Source organism: Stegostoma tigrinum, chromosome 1, assembly GCF_030684315.1.
Source record: "Stegostoma tigrinum isolate sSteTig4 chromosome 1, sSteTig4.hap1, whole genome shotgun sequence".
In the NCBI taxonomy this organism is placed as follows: domain Eukaryota; kingdom Metazoa; phylum Chordata; class Chondrichthyes; order Orectolobiformes; family Stegostomatidae; genus Stegostoma; species Stegostoma tigrinum.
Window position 1 is genome coordinate 118,640,484 of NC_081354.1, and position 17,072 is coordinate 118,657,555.

General features: G+C 41.9%; 1 protein-coding gene across 2 annotated transcripts in view; it reads right to left on the minus strand.

Annotated features, from left to right (window-relative positions):
* Positions 1 to 17,072, minus strand: part of cwc27 (CWC27 spliceosome associated cyclophilin) — a 236,692-nt gene that overhangs the window by 205,571 nt on the left and 14,049 nt on the right. For both annotated transcript variants that reach the window (XR_009446088.1, XM_048542191.2), the window contains exons 3-5: positions 14,161 to 14,273; positions 13,585 to 13,728; positions 8,575 to 8,673 (exon numbers count right to left, since the gene is read on the minus strand). Coding sequence is in view for 1 of the 2 variants with exons in the window: in XM_048542191.2 (XP_048398148.1) it covers positions 8,575 to 8,673; positions 13,585 to 13,728; positions 14,161 to 14,273 (356 nt within the window). In the remaining variant the exon portion in view is untranslated. The remainder of the gene's footprint in view (positions 1 to 8,574; positions 8,674 to 13,584; positions 13,729 to 14,160; positions 14,274 to 17,072) is intronic.

The window sequence follows — 17,072 nt, forward strand, 5'->3', positions numbered from 1 at the left end:
GACCTACAAACAACTTCACCCAATGTTTACTGCCCTCTGCTGTTTCTTAATTCTTTCCAAATTGTCTCTGCTGCGAAGTTCTCTCTCACTAAATGTACTGACCACATCAAATATTGACAGCACTAGCTCATTTACTCTTCCCTTTGGTCTAAGCTCACTAAACATCAAGTAACCTCAAACCTTCAGATTCTAGCCATAATCACTGTGCAGCCTGATCTCCATACGGCATTGGATCACACCTATTTACTTACAGTTGCATCATCAATTCATTAACCTAGTTGTGGATACTGTGTATTCAAACACAGACTGCCTTTAATTCTATCTTTTCGTTATGTTTGTAGCAGCAAGCCTTGTCTGCTTACACACTCTTAAGACTGGATGCTCGGTCCCTTTCCTGCCACTCAGATTAACAATTTTTTTTGTTATTTTGTTCTCATGCTTTGTCCTTTCCCTTTAATCTAAATAGTAGGGGGCAAGGGATTAATTGAGGAGAAGATATTATGGATTAAAGTTTCCTTCTTGAATATAATGAGGTGGAGGTGCCAATGTTGAAATGTTTTAGAAAAAGTCATAAGTCACATGTCGCCACTGCTGGATATGATTCCATGGACAGCAAACTGTCCAACAGACTTATCTGAAACTGCAAGCTTTTGGATCGCTGCTCCTTCGTCAGGTGATATTGAGGGAAGCACACGGGCACAAATTAATTCCAGATAACTGAGAATGTCATAAGACAGTACAAATGGTGTGAGTGATGTGTTGATAGGCTGAATAACAAGTCTTTGCAGGTGATCAATAGTGTCAAACGGTGTGAGTAAAGTGTCAATAGCTGAATAGCAAGTGAAGAGGCCTACGATCGGATTAAATAAGACAAAGAAATAATTACAAAAATAAAAATCAAACATAAGATGGTGCTAGAGACAAACAAAATGGTTGGAATAACAAGGTGTAGAGCTGGATGAATACAGCAGGCCAAGCAGAATCAGAGGAGCAGGAAGGCTGATGTTTCGGGCCTGGACTCTTCTTCAGACCCTTTTCTGAAGGAGGGTCTAGGCCCAAAATGTCAGCTTTCCTGCTCCTCTGATGTTGCTTGGCCGGCTTTGTTCATCCAGCTCTGCACCTTGTTATCTCAGATTCTCCAGCATCTGAAGTTCGTACTATCTCTGGTTGGAATGAGGATCTAACTAAACTAACAAGTAATCCAAAAGTGTACAAAGTAATGAACGTAGAGAGATTGTAACAAGTTATCAAAGTAATTGTGTCAAAACAGCACAGTATGGAAGATTTTACAAACACAGAACAGTACTGTGGGGTTACATGAACCCAAGATCATGATTGAGGCAGACTTCATGGGTACGGAACTGTGCTATCAGTTTCTGCTCAGCAATTCTGCGTTGTTGTATATCTGGAAGCCTGCCTTTGGAGGACACTTAACTGAAGATCAGAGGCTGAACTTCTTTAACTGCCTAAGTGTTCCCTGAATGGAAGGAACACTCCTGCCTGGCAACTGTTGTGGTGTCCATTCAGCTGTTGTTGTAGCGTCTGCATTGTTTTACTGAAATACCATGCCTCGGGGCATCATTTCCTGCAGTATTTGAGGTAACTGGCCAAGTTACATGAGTTCCTATCGTGGGTGGTGTCCCAAATGACTTGTATCTGTGTTGACGATCTGGCACATCTTACAGATATTAGATTAGATTAGATTAAATTAGATTAGATTACCTACAGTGTGGAAACAGGCCCTTTGGCCCAACAAGTCCACACCACCCCTTGGAGCATCCCATCCAGACCCATCCCCCTATAACCCACACACCCCTGAACACTACAGGCAATTTAGCATGGCCGATCCACCTAGCCTGCACATCTTTGGACTGTGGAGGAAACCGAGCACCCCAAGGAAACCCACGCAGACACAGGGAGAATGTGCAAACTCCGCACAGTCAGTTGCCTGAGACTGGAATTGAACCTGGGTTCCTGGCGCTGTGAGGCTGCAGTGCTAACCACTGAGCCACCGTGCCGCCCCAATCTCTTTTGAGCTTTGGCAGCTGTTTGAAGGTGAGAAGTGGAGGGCACAGGGATGGCCCTGGCAAGGCATCCGTTGACATCGATAATATGTTGAAGGCTGCGAAGAACATGATGTAGTTTCTCCACTCTGGGGAAGTACTGGACAACGAAGGATACTCTTGTCAGTCTTGTTACAAGTCGGTCTTCTGAGGAGGTCATTGCAGTTTTCGCTGTGTCACGTCAGAACTGGTGGTCGATGAGTTGAGCATTGTATCCTGTTCTTACGACGGCGTCTTTCAGCATCTGTAGGTGTCTGTCGCATTCCTCCTCGTCTGAGCTGATCCTCTGCGTATGCAGGGCTTGTCCATAGGGGATGCCTTCTTTAACATGTTTAGGGTGGAAGCTAGAGAAGTGAAGGATCATGAGGTTTTCCGTGAGCTTGCAGTAGAATGATATACTTAAGTGGCCACCCTTGTTGGAAATGCGTGTGTCCAAGAATGACATTAACTCTGCAGAGTAGTCCAGGATAAGTTTGATGGTGGGATGGAACTTGTTGACATCTGCATGTGGTCGTTTCAATGGTTCCTCACCATGAGGTCCAAAGGAAGAAAATATCAATGATGTATCTGGTGCACAGTATTGCTTGAAGGTCCTGTGCAGCAAAGAAGTTGCGCTTGAACTTGTGAGTGAAAATGGTGGCATGTTGGTCCCCAAGGCTGTTCCATGTGGCTAGATGAAGAGCTGATTGTCAAAAGGTGAAGACGTTGTGGTCGAGGATGAAGTAGACAAGTTGTAGAATGGCGTCTGGAAATAGACAGTTGCTGATGTTGAGTGTTGAGGCTGTTGCAGCAATGACGTCACCATGCGAGCTGCTGGTAAAGAGTGCTGAAATACCCATTGCGACAAGGAACATTCCTGGCTCGACTGGTCCATGGGTGCTGAATCTCTGTAAGAAGTTTGTATTGTCGTGACAGAAGCTGGGTGTTCCTTGCACAAGGGGTTTTAAAATGCCCTTGATATAGCCTGAGAGGTTTTCATACGAGGTCCCACTGCCTGATAATGATGGGACATCTACATGTGTTGGCTTTGTGTATCTTCAGAAAACAGTAAAAATCTCCTTTGCAAGAAGTAAATGGGAATGAGAGCACATAGGATACTCTGGATCAAAGGTCTTGATCAGTCTGTTCAGTTGACGAGTGCATTCTTTGGTTGGGTCGGCGAGTGGTTGTCTGTAGTGTTCCCGGGTCTTAGTCGTTGGGAAGCTTCTTTCCAGCAGTCAAAGAACAAAAGAGAAATACAGCACAGAACTGGCCCTTTGGCCCTCCAAGCCTGTGCTGATCATCATGCCCTAACTAACCTAAGAAACAAATCCTCCTCCCTTATGCAGTCCATATCCCTCTATTCCCTCCCTATTCATGTATCAATCTCGATGCCTCTTATATGTCGCCAATGTGCCCACTTCCACCACTTCTTCTGGCAATGCATTCAACACTCCTACCACTTTCTGCATGAAAAACATCTCCCTTAAACTTTCCACCTTTCACTTGAACGTGTGCCCTCTTGTAACTGAAACTTCAACCCTGGGAAAAGGCCTCCGACTATCCACCCTACCTATGCCTCTCAATTTTGTAGGCTTCTATCAGGTCTCCTCCCCTCAGCCACTATCTTTCCAATGAAAACAACCCTAGTCTTTTTAACCTTTCCTCACAGCCAATGCCCTAAAGACCAGGGAACATCCTGGTAAATATTCTCTGTACTCTTTCCAAAGCTTCCACATCCTTCTGATAGTACAGAGATCAAAACTGCACATAATTCTCCGAGTGCAGCCTAACAAGGGCTTTATATAGCTGCAATATGGTTTACCAAATCTTGTATTCCATGGCCCAGCTGATGGAAGCAAGCATGCCATATGCCTTCTTACCTGTGTTGCCACTTTTAGGGAACTGTGGGTCTGCACACCCAGGTCCATCTGAATGTTAATGTCCCAAAGGGTTCTGCCAATTACAGTATAATTTACACCTAAATTTGATCCTCCAAAACATACTACCTCGCATTTGTCTGGATTAAACTCCATCTGTGATTTCTGTGACTAAGTCGCCAATCTTTCCATATCTTGTTGTATCCTTTCACAATCATCGGCACCATTAGCAACTCCACAGATCTTCATGTCATCTGCAAACCTACTAATCAGACCATCTACAATTCCTCCAGATGAAATTATACATACTACAAACAGCAGCGGGCCTAAAACTGATCCCTGTAGAACACCACGAGTCTCCATTCTGAAAAACGCCCTTCTACTGCCACCCTCTGTCTCCTATAACCAGACCAGTTTTGCATCTATCTAGCCAGCCCACCCTGAATCCCACGTGATTTTAGTTTTTGTACCAAGCTGTCATGTGGGATTCTATCAAGTGCCTTACTAAAGTCCATATAAGCTACATCCACAGCTCTTCCCTCATCAATTATCTTAGTCACCTCCTTGAAAAATTCAATCAGGTTGGTGAGACATGGCCTTCCGATTCAAAACCTGCCTGTCACTAATTTGCCCATTTTCTTCCAAATGTGCATGTATCTTGTCCCTCAGTACCTTCTCCAAGAGATTCCCCACCGCTGACGTCAGGCTCACCTGCTTATAAATTTCCTGGGTTATCCCTGCTTCCTTTCTTAAACAAGGAAATAATATTGGCAAATCTCCAGTCCTCTGGAACCTTGCCTATAGTCAAAGAGGATGTGAAAATATCTGCTAATGCCCTATTTCTTCGCTTGCCTCTTGCAGAAACTGGGGACTTGTCTACCTTAATGCAATTCTATTCCTTTCCATTCTGTTAGACGATGGCTCCTCCTTTGTCTGCTGGTTTGACAATGATGTCGCAGTCGGTCTTGACAGCATTGATGGCGTTGCATTGTGCTTGGATAATGTTCTGCACTACCTTGTGGTCACAGCTGATGAATGTGGTATTGATGCATCTCTTGTCGACTTGAACCTACAGCAGCAGCCTTCTGGAGGGGTCAGTTTTCTTCTTTGGTTACTGCACAGCGGATCTCTCAGTTGACTATTCAAGTTCGTTGATTGTTTCACTGGGCTCACTACTGACATCTTGGGGTCTATGGAAGAATTCGCACAGCCTCATTTTCCTGATGAATCCCTGTGTGTCTGCCATGAGACCAGTGGGGTCCATTTTGGTAGCGAAGAAGAAATTTGGCTCTCGGCTGAGCGCTTCAATTTCATCGAGTTGCAAGGTGTTACACAAGCATTCCCCACGATGATAGCATCACTGCAACTGCCTCAGCACTCAACACCAACAACTGCCAATTTCCAGACGCCATTCTACACCTCATCTACTTCATCTTTGACCACAACGTCTTCACCTTTGACAACCAGCTCTTCATCCAGTACAAGGAACAGCCATAACGGATCAAATTTGCAGCCCAATACGCCAGTATTTTCATGTACAAGTTTGAGCAAGACTTCTTTGCTGCACAGGACCTCCGACCAATGCTGTACACGAGATACATCAACGACATTTTCTTCCTTTGGATTCATGGCGAACAATCACTGAAACACTTACAAGGCGGTATCAACAATCATAATCCCACCATCAGACTTACCATGGACTAAAATTCAGAATCACTCTCATTCGTGGGCACATGCATCTCCATCAAGGACGGACACCTCGGTACATCACTCTATTGCAAGCTCATGGATAACCTCACAATGCTGCACTTCTCTAGCTTCCACCCTAAACACGTTAAAGAAGCTATTCCCATAGACCAGCCTCACGTATGCATATGGTCTGCTCAGTTGAGGAAGAATGAGACGTACATAATGACCTCCTAAGACGAGAGACATGGGACATGACTGGTAAGAGTACCCTTTGTTGTCCAGTACTTCCCTGCAGCAGAGAAACGGTACCATGTTCTTTGTAGCCTTCAACATGTCATTGGTGATGACAGAAATCTCGTTAGAACCATCCCTATGCCGCCACTTCTCTCCTTCAAACAAATGCCAAACATCAAATAGACCATTATTCACAGCAAACTACCCAGTCTTCAAGAGAACAGCAGCCACAACACTGCCACAGCAACATCTGCAAGGCATGCCAGATCATCAACATGGATACCACACACATGGTAAGTACTCATGTGACTCAGTCAATGTTGTGTACCTCATACGCTGCAGAAAAGGATGCCTTGAGGCATGGTATATTGACAAGATCATGCAGACACTACCACAACAGACGAACAGACATCATGCAACAATCACCAGACAAGAGTGTCCACTTCCAGTCAGGAAACTTCAACAGCCAAGGACATTCAGCCTATGATCTTCAGGTAAGCCTCCTCCAAGGCGACCTTTCCAAATACACAACAACACATAATTGTGAGCTGAAACTGATTTTCCAAAGTCCATACCCACGAAGGTGGCCTTAGCCGTCATCTGAGATTCACGTCATGCTATGCGTAACCCCACCATATTGTTGTATTTGTTAAATCGTCCTTACTGTTCTGTTTTGACACTATTACCTTGGTAACTTGTTATGACCTCTCTACCTTCATTAGTTTGTACACATTTGGATTACATGTTACTTTAGTTAGACATTCCTCATACAACTCTTATACCAAAGATTATAGAATACCTACAGTGTAGAAACAGGCTCTCCGGCCCAACAAGTCCACATCGACCTTCAGAGCATCCCACCCAGACCCATCACCCTATAATCCACATAATCTACAGGCAATTTAGCATGGCCAAACCACCATGCCTGCACATCTTTGGACTGTGGGAGAAAACCAGAGCACCCAGAGGAAACTTGCACAGACACGGGGAGAATATGTAAACTCCACACACAGAGGGTGAAATTGGCCCTGGGTCCATTGCGCTGTGAGGCAGCAGTGCTAACCGCTGAGCGACCGTGCCGCCCCAAACCTACCATGTTATTCCAACCATCTGGTTTGTCACTAGCGCCATCTTACTTTGATTTTTTTTTGTAGTTACCTTTCTGCCTTAATTTGATCATAAGTCATCCCTTGACTTGTTACTCAACTGTTGACACTTTACTCACACCATTTGACACTTTGAATAACAAGTCTTTGCAGGTGATCAAACTGTTGAGACTCCACTCACACCATTTCTACTATCATTTGACACTCTTAATTACTTAGAATTATTTCGCAATGATCTCTCCGCGTATAAATTCTGTGCTTGTGTGCTACCCTCCATTTCACTGACAAAGGAGCAGCACTCCAAAAGCTTGTCATATGAAACAAGTCTGTTGGACAATAACCTGGTGTCGTATGACTTCTGACTAAATAAAATACCTCACCAGACCTCTGGTCCCAGTACTGTTCAGGTGAGGTTTATTAATCAGAAACTGAACTGGGCCAGCAATATAAATACCGTGCCTACAAAAGCAGGTCAAAGAATCTGAATTCTCAGGCCCATCTTCTGATTCTCCAACACCTGCCCAGGATCAACGAGACACAAGTCAGGAGTATAATGGAATACCTTGTATCTGTCTAGGTGAGTGCAGTAACAATATACAAGAAACACAACAAAATCCAGCACACAGCAGTTGATTTGATCAGCGCCTCATTCAGCACCTTAAACATTCACTCCCTGAACTGCTAACACACCATGGCAGCATTGTGTACCATCTACAACATGTACTGCAGCAACTCACCCAAGATTCTTCTGATCATGAAGGTTACCGCCTAGGAGGGCAAGGTCAAGAGTTATATGGGACTATCACCACTTGCAAGTTTCCTTACACACCATGCTGACTTGAAACTGTATCACCACTGTCTCCAGGTCAAAATCTTTGAAGTGCCATTCTGACAGCATTGTGGGAGCATCCAGACCAGATAGGCAGGGGGGTTCAAGATGTAATTCACCATCAACTTCTCAAGGATAATTAGGAACAGGAAACAAATGCTGGCCTTACCACCAACAACCACTTCACATGAAATAATTTTCAAAATTTTCTCTCTAAATGCTCCAGGATTACAAAAGGTGTATAAGCAATGGACCACAGTACGACTGAAGCAATGAAGTAGGTAGGCCAGCAACTAATTAAAAGTGATAGTATCTCAGTAGCAGTATGAAAAAGTTGTCTGGCATCTAGACAGGCGATTCAGCAACCAAAACTAAACAGAAGGTCCTGGCAAGTGGAGCAGGTTTAATACATAGAACTCATGCTACTCGTCAAATACAGGTGCAGGTGTGGGGATGCAAATGATATCATTGAAAGCATTTTTATGGAGTCAGGATAAGTATAATGTATTTGCTTTAACTTGCTTGTAAGAAGATGGAAAATGCACTGTTAGCCACCTTCCTTCAAAGGTTAATTAGTGTAGTTACAATTGACAAAAGGACTTCAGCTCAGTTGATTATTGGTAACAAAACATTATGGCATAAACTTATACCTTCACAGCATAATGTTCATATAAAAGACAAATTCTAAAAGCTGCAGCCAAAAATGTGGTCCTAGCCTAATGGTTACAGATTTCATATTTAAATTTGGCGACATAAAACATAATAAAACACATATTTTACTTTGCTCATCTCACCTCTGTAGACTTGATCTTATGAGGGCTGATTGGTCTCTCATCTTTATCAATTTCTACCTCCGCTAGTCTTAATATATTATAAATAGTATCACCAGTCACCTGTGGGGGGAAAAAATCCATATTAATCTTCCGACATACACAGACTGATAGTCTTATTACACACTTATTCTGCAAGACCATAGAATAAATTGAGTTGTGTAGACCAGTCAAAACTGTTAAAGGTTTGAACACAAACTACGTTACTATTAAATTCAGTTATAAAAAAACATACACAAATGAAATATGAGATAACAAGTTGTAGAGCTGGATGAACACAGCAGGCCAAGCAGCATGGCTGATGTTTCGGGCCTAGACCCTTCTAATGAAATATATTTTTTTATAATATTAGCATTGTTCATTTGTTATTCTAGTAAAAGGAGAACAAGAACTTAAAATTTGAGGACCATGATTGGAAACAATATGATAAAGGTATTGTAGCAGGGACTAAGCAATGGGAATTGGTGGAGCCACACTCAGAACAGGGAATGTGCAAGTGACATTGCAGTGTCAAAGGAAACATGGAACAGCAAAATTGTCTTAGAGTAGGTCTAAAATGAAGGAAAATCATATATCTCCCTTCCCTGACAAGTTTCAAAGAAAAACAAAATCTCCATGATAGAAAGAGAAAGTTAAGCATAAGAGGAGGAAAATAAATAACAACTGAAGTAACAAGCAGGAGAGGCAAGGACCCTGTAACTTACTGTGAATTACTGCAAAAATGTTCCACTACCTGAAAATTTTGCATACCTACAATACAGACATCCTAGCTTCAGCTACAAAGCAATTCAAGACCTAAATCAATAATTGCAACATAAGCAAAGGCACATGAACTGAGTAACAGAAACTTATGGAGAGGTGGTAGCATCTAGTATTGCCACTGAAATTAATCCAAGAGACCCATGTAAGAATCCCACCATGGCAGATGATGGAATTTAAAGTCCAAATCTTTACTGAGTTCAAATTCTAATCATGACCATGAACATTTTGAGAGTTATTCTAAAAAGCATTTGGTTCTTCATTGTCCTTTAGGTAAGGAAAACTGCTGTCCTTACCTGAAATGAGTTATATGTGAATCCAAAAGTGCAGCAACTGGTTGACTCTTAACCTCCCTCTTTAAGCTCTAAAAAAAACATGCCCCAGCTAAATTTCGAGAAAACTCTTTGGAAAACCAGCAACTAGTGAGAAAAGGCGATTCTCAGAACTAACCAGGAGCCAGTTTTGAATGGTTTATAATGAAAATGACATAATAATAATAATAATAATATGATACAACATAAAACTACTCCGAGTAAAGCAATATCTTTTCTTGCTGTAGGCAAAGAATGAAATGTTTTGGTCGTCACAGCACTGACGGCAGAAGGTACGACATGACATGAGGAACAGGCCTACTTGGAGGCTGAAGAGCAAAAGAGATGATAAGGGAAAGTACAGTACAGCAATATTGACAATAAAGTGTCAGGCAGTAATCCTGGCCTTTCTAATGTTGGGGTGGCTAGCTCCCAATTAACTTGCCGTGCTCACGTGAGATGAAGCTTGGAGGGACCAATACCAAAATACACATGGCCTTTAATACAGTTAGGTCCACATTTTCCGGTCAGTGACAGTCTCATGCAAATTTGCCATTTTTAATTGAGAGAAGGGAGCTCTGCTCTGGCTTCTTTCCGGTCAAAATACAGCAGTATATTTCAATTCTCACAGTTCTTCTGTAGCTTAGCATGATCACAGAAAGGCAAATCAGGCCCCCTTTTCACAGTGGTCAACACTGTATTTTGAAAGTGAATGGTCCTGACAGCTGCTTTGACAGTTGTTGTCAAAGTGTAAGCATATAAAGTGTGATATTTGGGTATCAGATGGGTTGGCATCTGAGAAAAGGAGCACAAATGTCAAGTGGCAGATTGACACATGAATTAAGGGTTCAGTGCCAAGTAACAGAATGCCAGCTCAGTTGGATGCAGGGTGACACTTGATGAAGTGTCAAGGTGGGGGAACAAGGCAACTGCTTATAGTGAGTCAGGGAGTGGGTAAAGTGGGTGTGGGGTCTGACACAGGGTGGGGGGGGCAGGTGGAAAGAAAGAGAGGGAGAGAAAATATCAGGTTGATGCAGCAGCAGAAGAGGGAGAGTTAAGTCCATCTTGCTTACTTTATTAGATTTTAGAGCTTAGATATATTTGGTATATCTAAGCCTTGTCATTCACATTTTTGGTGATTTTAAACTTAGGTTTTAAAAACCCACAAGCATTTTGGTAACTTTTTATTTGCTATCCATTTGACTGATTTTCTCCTCTTCTTTCAAGTACAGGTATGAACGACAAGCTAGCATTTCACAGAAGGAGCTATGGAGTTTTAAAGAGTGAGCAGATTTTGATGTTTTAGGAACTGCAGTTGGGAGGCAAATTGATTAGTTTTCCCCCTCCATAGTAAAAATGGTTCACAGTCAGGAAGAATGGTGGGAGCAAAAGGGTGAGCAGTAGATGCTCAAATGGAAGCAAAAGGTAGGAAGAAAAAAAAATCATCAGCAGAAATTGCTGGAAAAGCTCAGCTGGTCTGGCAGCATCAATGGACAGAAATCAGTTAATATTTCAGGACCAGTGACCCTTCCTCAGAACTGAGTTTGCTCTTGCTGCCCTCTATGCTTTCTCCAAGTGATGCTCAGCATAGAGAAATACTGATTCATCAGCCAAGAGAGGATGTTGCATTATAATTAGCAAGAAGTTTCCTCGTTCATGTTTAACTCGAAGCCAAGAAATCGAGATTCAATGCTTAGAATTCCCAGGGCAAGTCCCTGTCGACTATATTCCACAATGCTGCCACCTCTGCTGGGTCTGTCCTGCCGGTGCCACAGGACATAGCTAGGGATAGTGAGAGTGGTGCCCGGGACATTGTTATTATTTAACGTTTCTGCAGTTTGAACCAAAGAAGTGGAGATGTAGAAGCCTTTAAAAGGGATTCCACATCGCTCAAAAGTTAGTTTCCATCTGTAACCAGGAACCAACTTTTGAAGTGCGCACAGGACTGCACGCCCAGCTCCTTTTTCTAACTCCAAGTACATATGCAGATGACACTAAGATTGGTGGAGTAGCAGATAGTAAAGGAGACTGTTGGAGAATGCAGCAGAATATAGATAGATTGGAGAGTTGGATAGAGAAACAGCAGACGGAGTTCAATCCAGGCAAATGCAAGGTGATGCATTTTGGAAGATCCAATTCAAGAGCGAACTATACGGTAAATGGAAAAGCCCTTGAAATTTGATGCACAGAGAGATCTGGGTATTCAGGTCCATCCCCTGAAGGTGGCAACACAGGTCAATGCAGTGGTCAAGAAGGCATATGGTATGCTTTCATTTATCAAATGGCGTATTGAGTACAAGAGTTGGCAGGTCATGTTACAGTTGTATAGGACTTTGGTTTGACCACATTTGGAATACTGCATACATTCCTGGTCGCCACATTCCCAAAAGGATGTGGACGCTTTGGAGAGGGTGCAGAGGAGGTTCACCAGGATGTTGCCTGGTATGGAGGGCTCTAGCTATGAAGAGAGGTTGAGTAAATTAGGATTATTTACATCAGAAAGGCGGAGGTTGAGGGGGTCCTGTTTAAGGTCTATAAAATCATGACAGGTATAGACAAGATGGATAGCAAGAAGCTTTCTCCCCCCCCAGAGTGGGGGACTCAATTACTAGGGGTCACGATTTCAAGGTGAGAGGGGGCAAAGTTTAAGGTACGCGTGGAAAGCTCTTTACACAGAAGGTGGTAGGTGTCTGGAATGCGTTGCCAGCGGAGGTGGTAGAGGCAGACACGAAAGCAACATTTAAGACGTATCTAGACAGATACATGAATGGGCAGGGAGCAGAGGGATGCAGATCCTCAGAAAATAGGCGACAGGTTTAGATAGATGATCTGGATCGGAGAAGGCATACAGGGCCGAAGGGCCTGTTCCTGTGCTGTAATTTTCTTTGTTCTTTGTACGTTAAGTAATAAGGAATAACACCCTGGTATCTGAGAGTTAATTTCTCATGCAAGGCCTAAGACAGGTATTTGAAGTGCAAGTTGAATAACAGAAGCAATTTCCAGGTAGCAAGCCGGAAAAAAAGGGGGGAAAGCAATGTAAAAAAACTGCTAATTACTGGACACGGGTCCTGAAGCCAAACAAGGAGATTTGCTTTCATTTCTAAGAAAAAAGGGCGAGTCTGCTTGGCAGGAACAGGACATGAAAACCAACATAGTCTAATTTAATGTTCTTCCAGCTCCAACAGTAAGAAAAACTGCACTTCCAGCCTTAACCACATTAAAGTAGCTTATTGTCAAAAAATCATAAGCATCTAAACATTTTAAAAGAAAGATTATATTACAGGAAAAAACAATTATCAGCTCTGATGCCAGTCATGTATGAAGGTGGAAGATGGGAATGGAGGTAAAACAACAATAATTGAAGGAATGGAATTTATGGACAAGAGACAATGTTAAACATATCAATATAGGAATTCCATCAAAATGTTAACACAGGACGTTTATCTCGTTAAGAATTACAGACATGTTGTAACACAGTAAGGGTTAATGTGCAAACAAAGCATATGCTCTGTGTTAACATGTGCTTGTTTCCAAACAGTAACTATTAATGAGAGTCTTGCCCTTGGACATGTGTGGCTCAGTGTGTGGCACAATGGTTAGCCTTGCTGCCTCACAGGGCCAGGGTCCCAGGTTTGATTCCATCCTCAAACGACTTGTCTGTTTGGAGTTTCATGTTCTCCCCGTTTCTGTGTGTGTTTCCTCCAGATGCTCCAGTTTCCTCCCACAACCCAAAGATGTGCAGGCTAGGTAGATTCGCCATGGGGAGTGCAAGGCTATTAGGGTGAGATGCAGAGGGTCGGTGTGGACTCAATGGGCCAAATGGTCTGCTTCCACACTGTAGGGATTCTAGGAGTCTATGATAAAACTGAAATACAACAACATTTTATTATCCTCATACTCTAACCTTTCCAAAGATGGTATGTTTGTTATTGAGTTCATCCGCGGGACCCAATGTAAAGAAAAACTGACTGCCATTATCATGAGGTCCAGCATTCGCCATAGCAACCAATCCTCTTCTATTAAAACGTAAACGAGAATGAAATTCATCCTGCAAGTTTAAATAATAAAGAGAAACTCAAATCAGAGCTCTATGTTGGACAGAAAACATTAAATTCAAAATAACCAAATGCAGAAAATTCAGACATGTTCCATTTTCATACACTGTGCTTATAAATCCACAATCAAGATTTGTCTCCCATGTACAGATCCTAGTCTGATAATAACTCTACCGAGTTACTCAATGGGAACACTATTACAAGTGGCCAGAGCGCACATAGACCGGTCAGCAACAGTCAGTTTAACATCAACGACACCCCCAACCCACCCCTTACCGAAAAGCAAAATGAAGGCAGAAGCCAAATAAAGAAAAGCTTCCTTAGTCATAGCAATCTGAGAACTGTATCAAACAGAGTATAAACATCACGGAATTTATCCCAACATTAATCAGGGCAGTGAAAAAAATTAAAGAAAAACATCAGACCTTAAATGGCTTCCCATATATTGATTCACCACCAGTTCCGCTTCTTGTTGGATCGCCTCCTTGCACAATAAAGCCAGGTACAACCCTGTGAAATATTGTATTATCATAATAACCTGTTTGGAATAAAACAATGTTCATAATCAGATGGGCTAATTTACAAATTTGCAGTAAGTTTCAATCATTTGTTTTTCTTTAACTCTTATCCAAATGATCATTGCCATATATGGAATACACAAAAATACACAAGATCACAATTAACAAAAAGCTTAAAAGGGAAATCAATTCTCCTCAGTTCTTGAATTTGCAACAGCAGGCTGCTCATTACAGACAAAAGCAAGTTTATTTTCTTTAGAATTCAGTTAGATACAATTCTGCTCCCTACTATACTCATAATACACTCACAGCTGTGTGGTCAAATTCTCCATTTACAAGTCTGCAGGCGACATCAGCTTTGTAGGCTGAATCTCAAAAAATCACAAGAGAAAATACCGGAAAGAGATGGAGAGCTTAGCAGCACGGCGTAAAGCCGACAATCCCTCCATCAACTTCAGCAAAATGATGGAGCTGGTCACTGACTTCAGGCAGCAGAGTGGAAGGCACGCTGCAGTCTTCATCACTAATGCAGAGATGAAGGTGGTCAAGAACATCAAACTTTTGCAGTGATGATCACCAACAATCTGTCCTGGTCCATCCACATGTGAAGGTCAAGGAAGCACAACAACGCCTCTACTTCCTCAGGATGCTAATGAAATTTGACATGTCCACAAGGTCTCTTACCAATTTTTATAGATCCCATAGAAAGCATTCTATGTGGATGCATCACAACATGGGAAGAGCAGTTGCCAAACCAAGACTGTAAGAAACTAAGAGAGTCAAGAACATAGCCCAATACACTGTGCAAACCAGCCTTCCAATCACTGACTCCATCTATACTTCCTGCTGCCTTGGGAAAGCAACCACCATAATCACCCTGATTATACTCACTTCCACCGTCTCCCATCAGGCAGAAGATATAAAAGTTTTAATACACACACAAATAGATTCAAAAACAGCTTCTTCCCCAGTGTAATCAGACTTCTGGACAGGCCTCTCCAATGTTAATCCTGATTTATCTTTCTCACTCTGCACCTTCTCTGCAGCTATAACACTGTAGTCCGCACTCTGTATAGTACAATCTCCCTGTATCGAGCACAAAACACTTTTCAATGTATCTCGGTACATGTGACAATAATATAATCAATCAATTACGGGTGTTCAAGTCTTGGCCTAGCCAGCGATACCCACATGCATGAACCAACCAAATAATGATTTGATCATCTTATGTTTTCCTACTGAAGTAATAGTGGTTGGATGAAGGTAGTGTAGTTAATGCTATGTATGTGAGCTTCAAAAGCAATTTACGAAAGTAACATACATTAGGCCAGTTAGTAAAATTGATGACCTTAAGATAAAAGGTGCAGGGACAACAAAAGTAGTGAGACTATAGAAAACAAACATGTAGTAAATGATTGATATTTGGAGTGAAGTGAGGGATACAGTGGTGTTCCTCAGGGTTTAGTATTAGGACTACTGCTGATTTTGATATGCATTAAATTACTTGAATGTGGGGTACAGGATAGTTTTCCAATCTGTACCCAATGCCCAATTGTACGTGTTAATAAACAATAGGTAAAATAATAATTAACTTCATGCTGACATAACAGACTGATGTAAAGATAAACATGATATTTAGCACAGTAAAAAGTGAGAGGCATTATATTTTTATAGGAAAGATGCAGAAAGATGAGAGCAGCTAAATGGTACAATTTTAAAGAACACAACAGAATATTTGTGAACAAATATTTGAAGGTTTCAGGTCAGACTACCAAAAGCAGTTAGTAAGATGTATTAGGGTTTTGGGTGTCATAAATACAGGAAGTTATACTAAGTTGAGTCGTAGAGGTCCACAGCACAGAAAAAGGCCCCCTGCCCAGTGAGTCTGCGCTGAGCGATCAAAAACAACATCTAAGTGCTCTAATCCCATCTTCCAGCCCATAGCCTCTTATGCTTTGGAATAATCTTTTAAAAAAGTTCAGCACTAGCTGCAGTGTTCAATTCTGGCACAAAACTTTAGAAACATGTGAAGTCTTTGGACTGGGTACAGAAGAGACTTAACGGTATGGATCAAAGGATAAGGGATTACTAGTGAAGTGGGTAGGCTGGAGAAGTGTTAAGTTTTTCTATTTAAAGCAGAGAAGACTCAGAATAGATTGTAAGAAGAGGCATTTACAATCATAAAAGGTCAGTTGCAAAAGTACTTATTTATTGTGATAGACCTGATGGGCTGGATGCTTTACTGCTGTTCGTACATAGCTACTATAGCATAAACAGAGCTATTTCCAATGCCTGAGTAACAAGGAAGTCAATGGGAATATGTATTGCAGGCTACAGCCTGGTTAGCAATTACCTTGTTAAGTCATGTAACTGGCTGAATGGATTTAATAGCCCACTCCCAGTTCAAGTGTTTATATGAATGGTCAATAACCAGAGAACAGTCTTGTATGACTAGCAAAAGAGCCAGGAGTGAAATAAGTGAAAACACTGTTTTACCCAACCAACAGTAATGATTTGGAATGGACATCCTGATTTGTGATGGTCACAAATACTGCACTGGTATTCAAAATGGGATTACATAAATACTTTAAAGGAGAAATATGGGCTAAAGCAACGGGAGAGGGACTAACTCAACTGTCTTTGAAAGAACTAGCATAGATTTAACAAACCAAAAGCTTCAGTGCTGTACTATTCTGACAGTGAAACATATTTTGCAGCTACAAAACTATGCTATACTCATACAATCAGGACTGTTTCACAAAATGTCTCAGAAATGATGAAAAAACTGCAAAAAAGTTGCATTATCAGTAAATGTCATC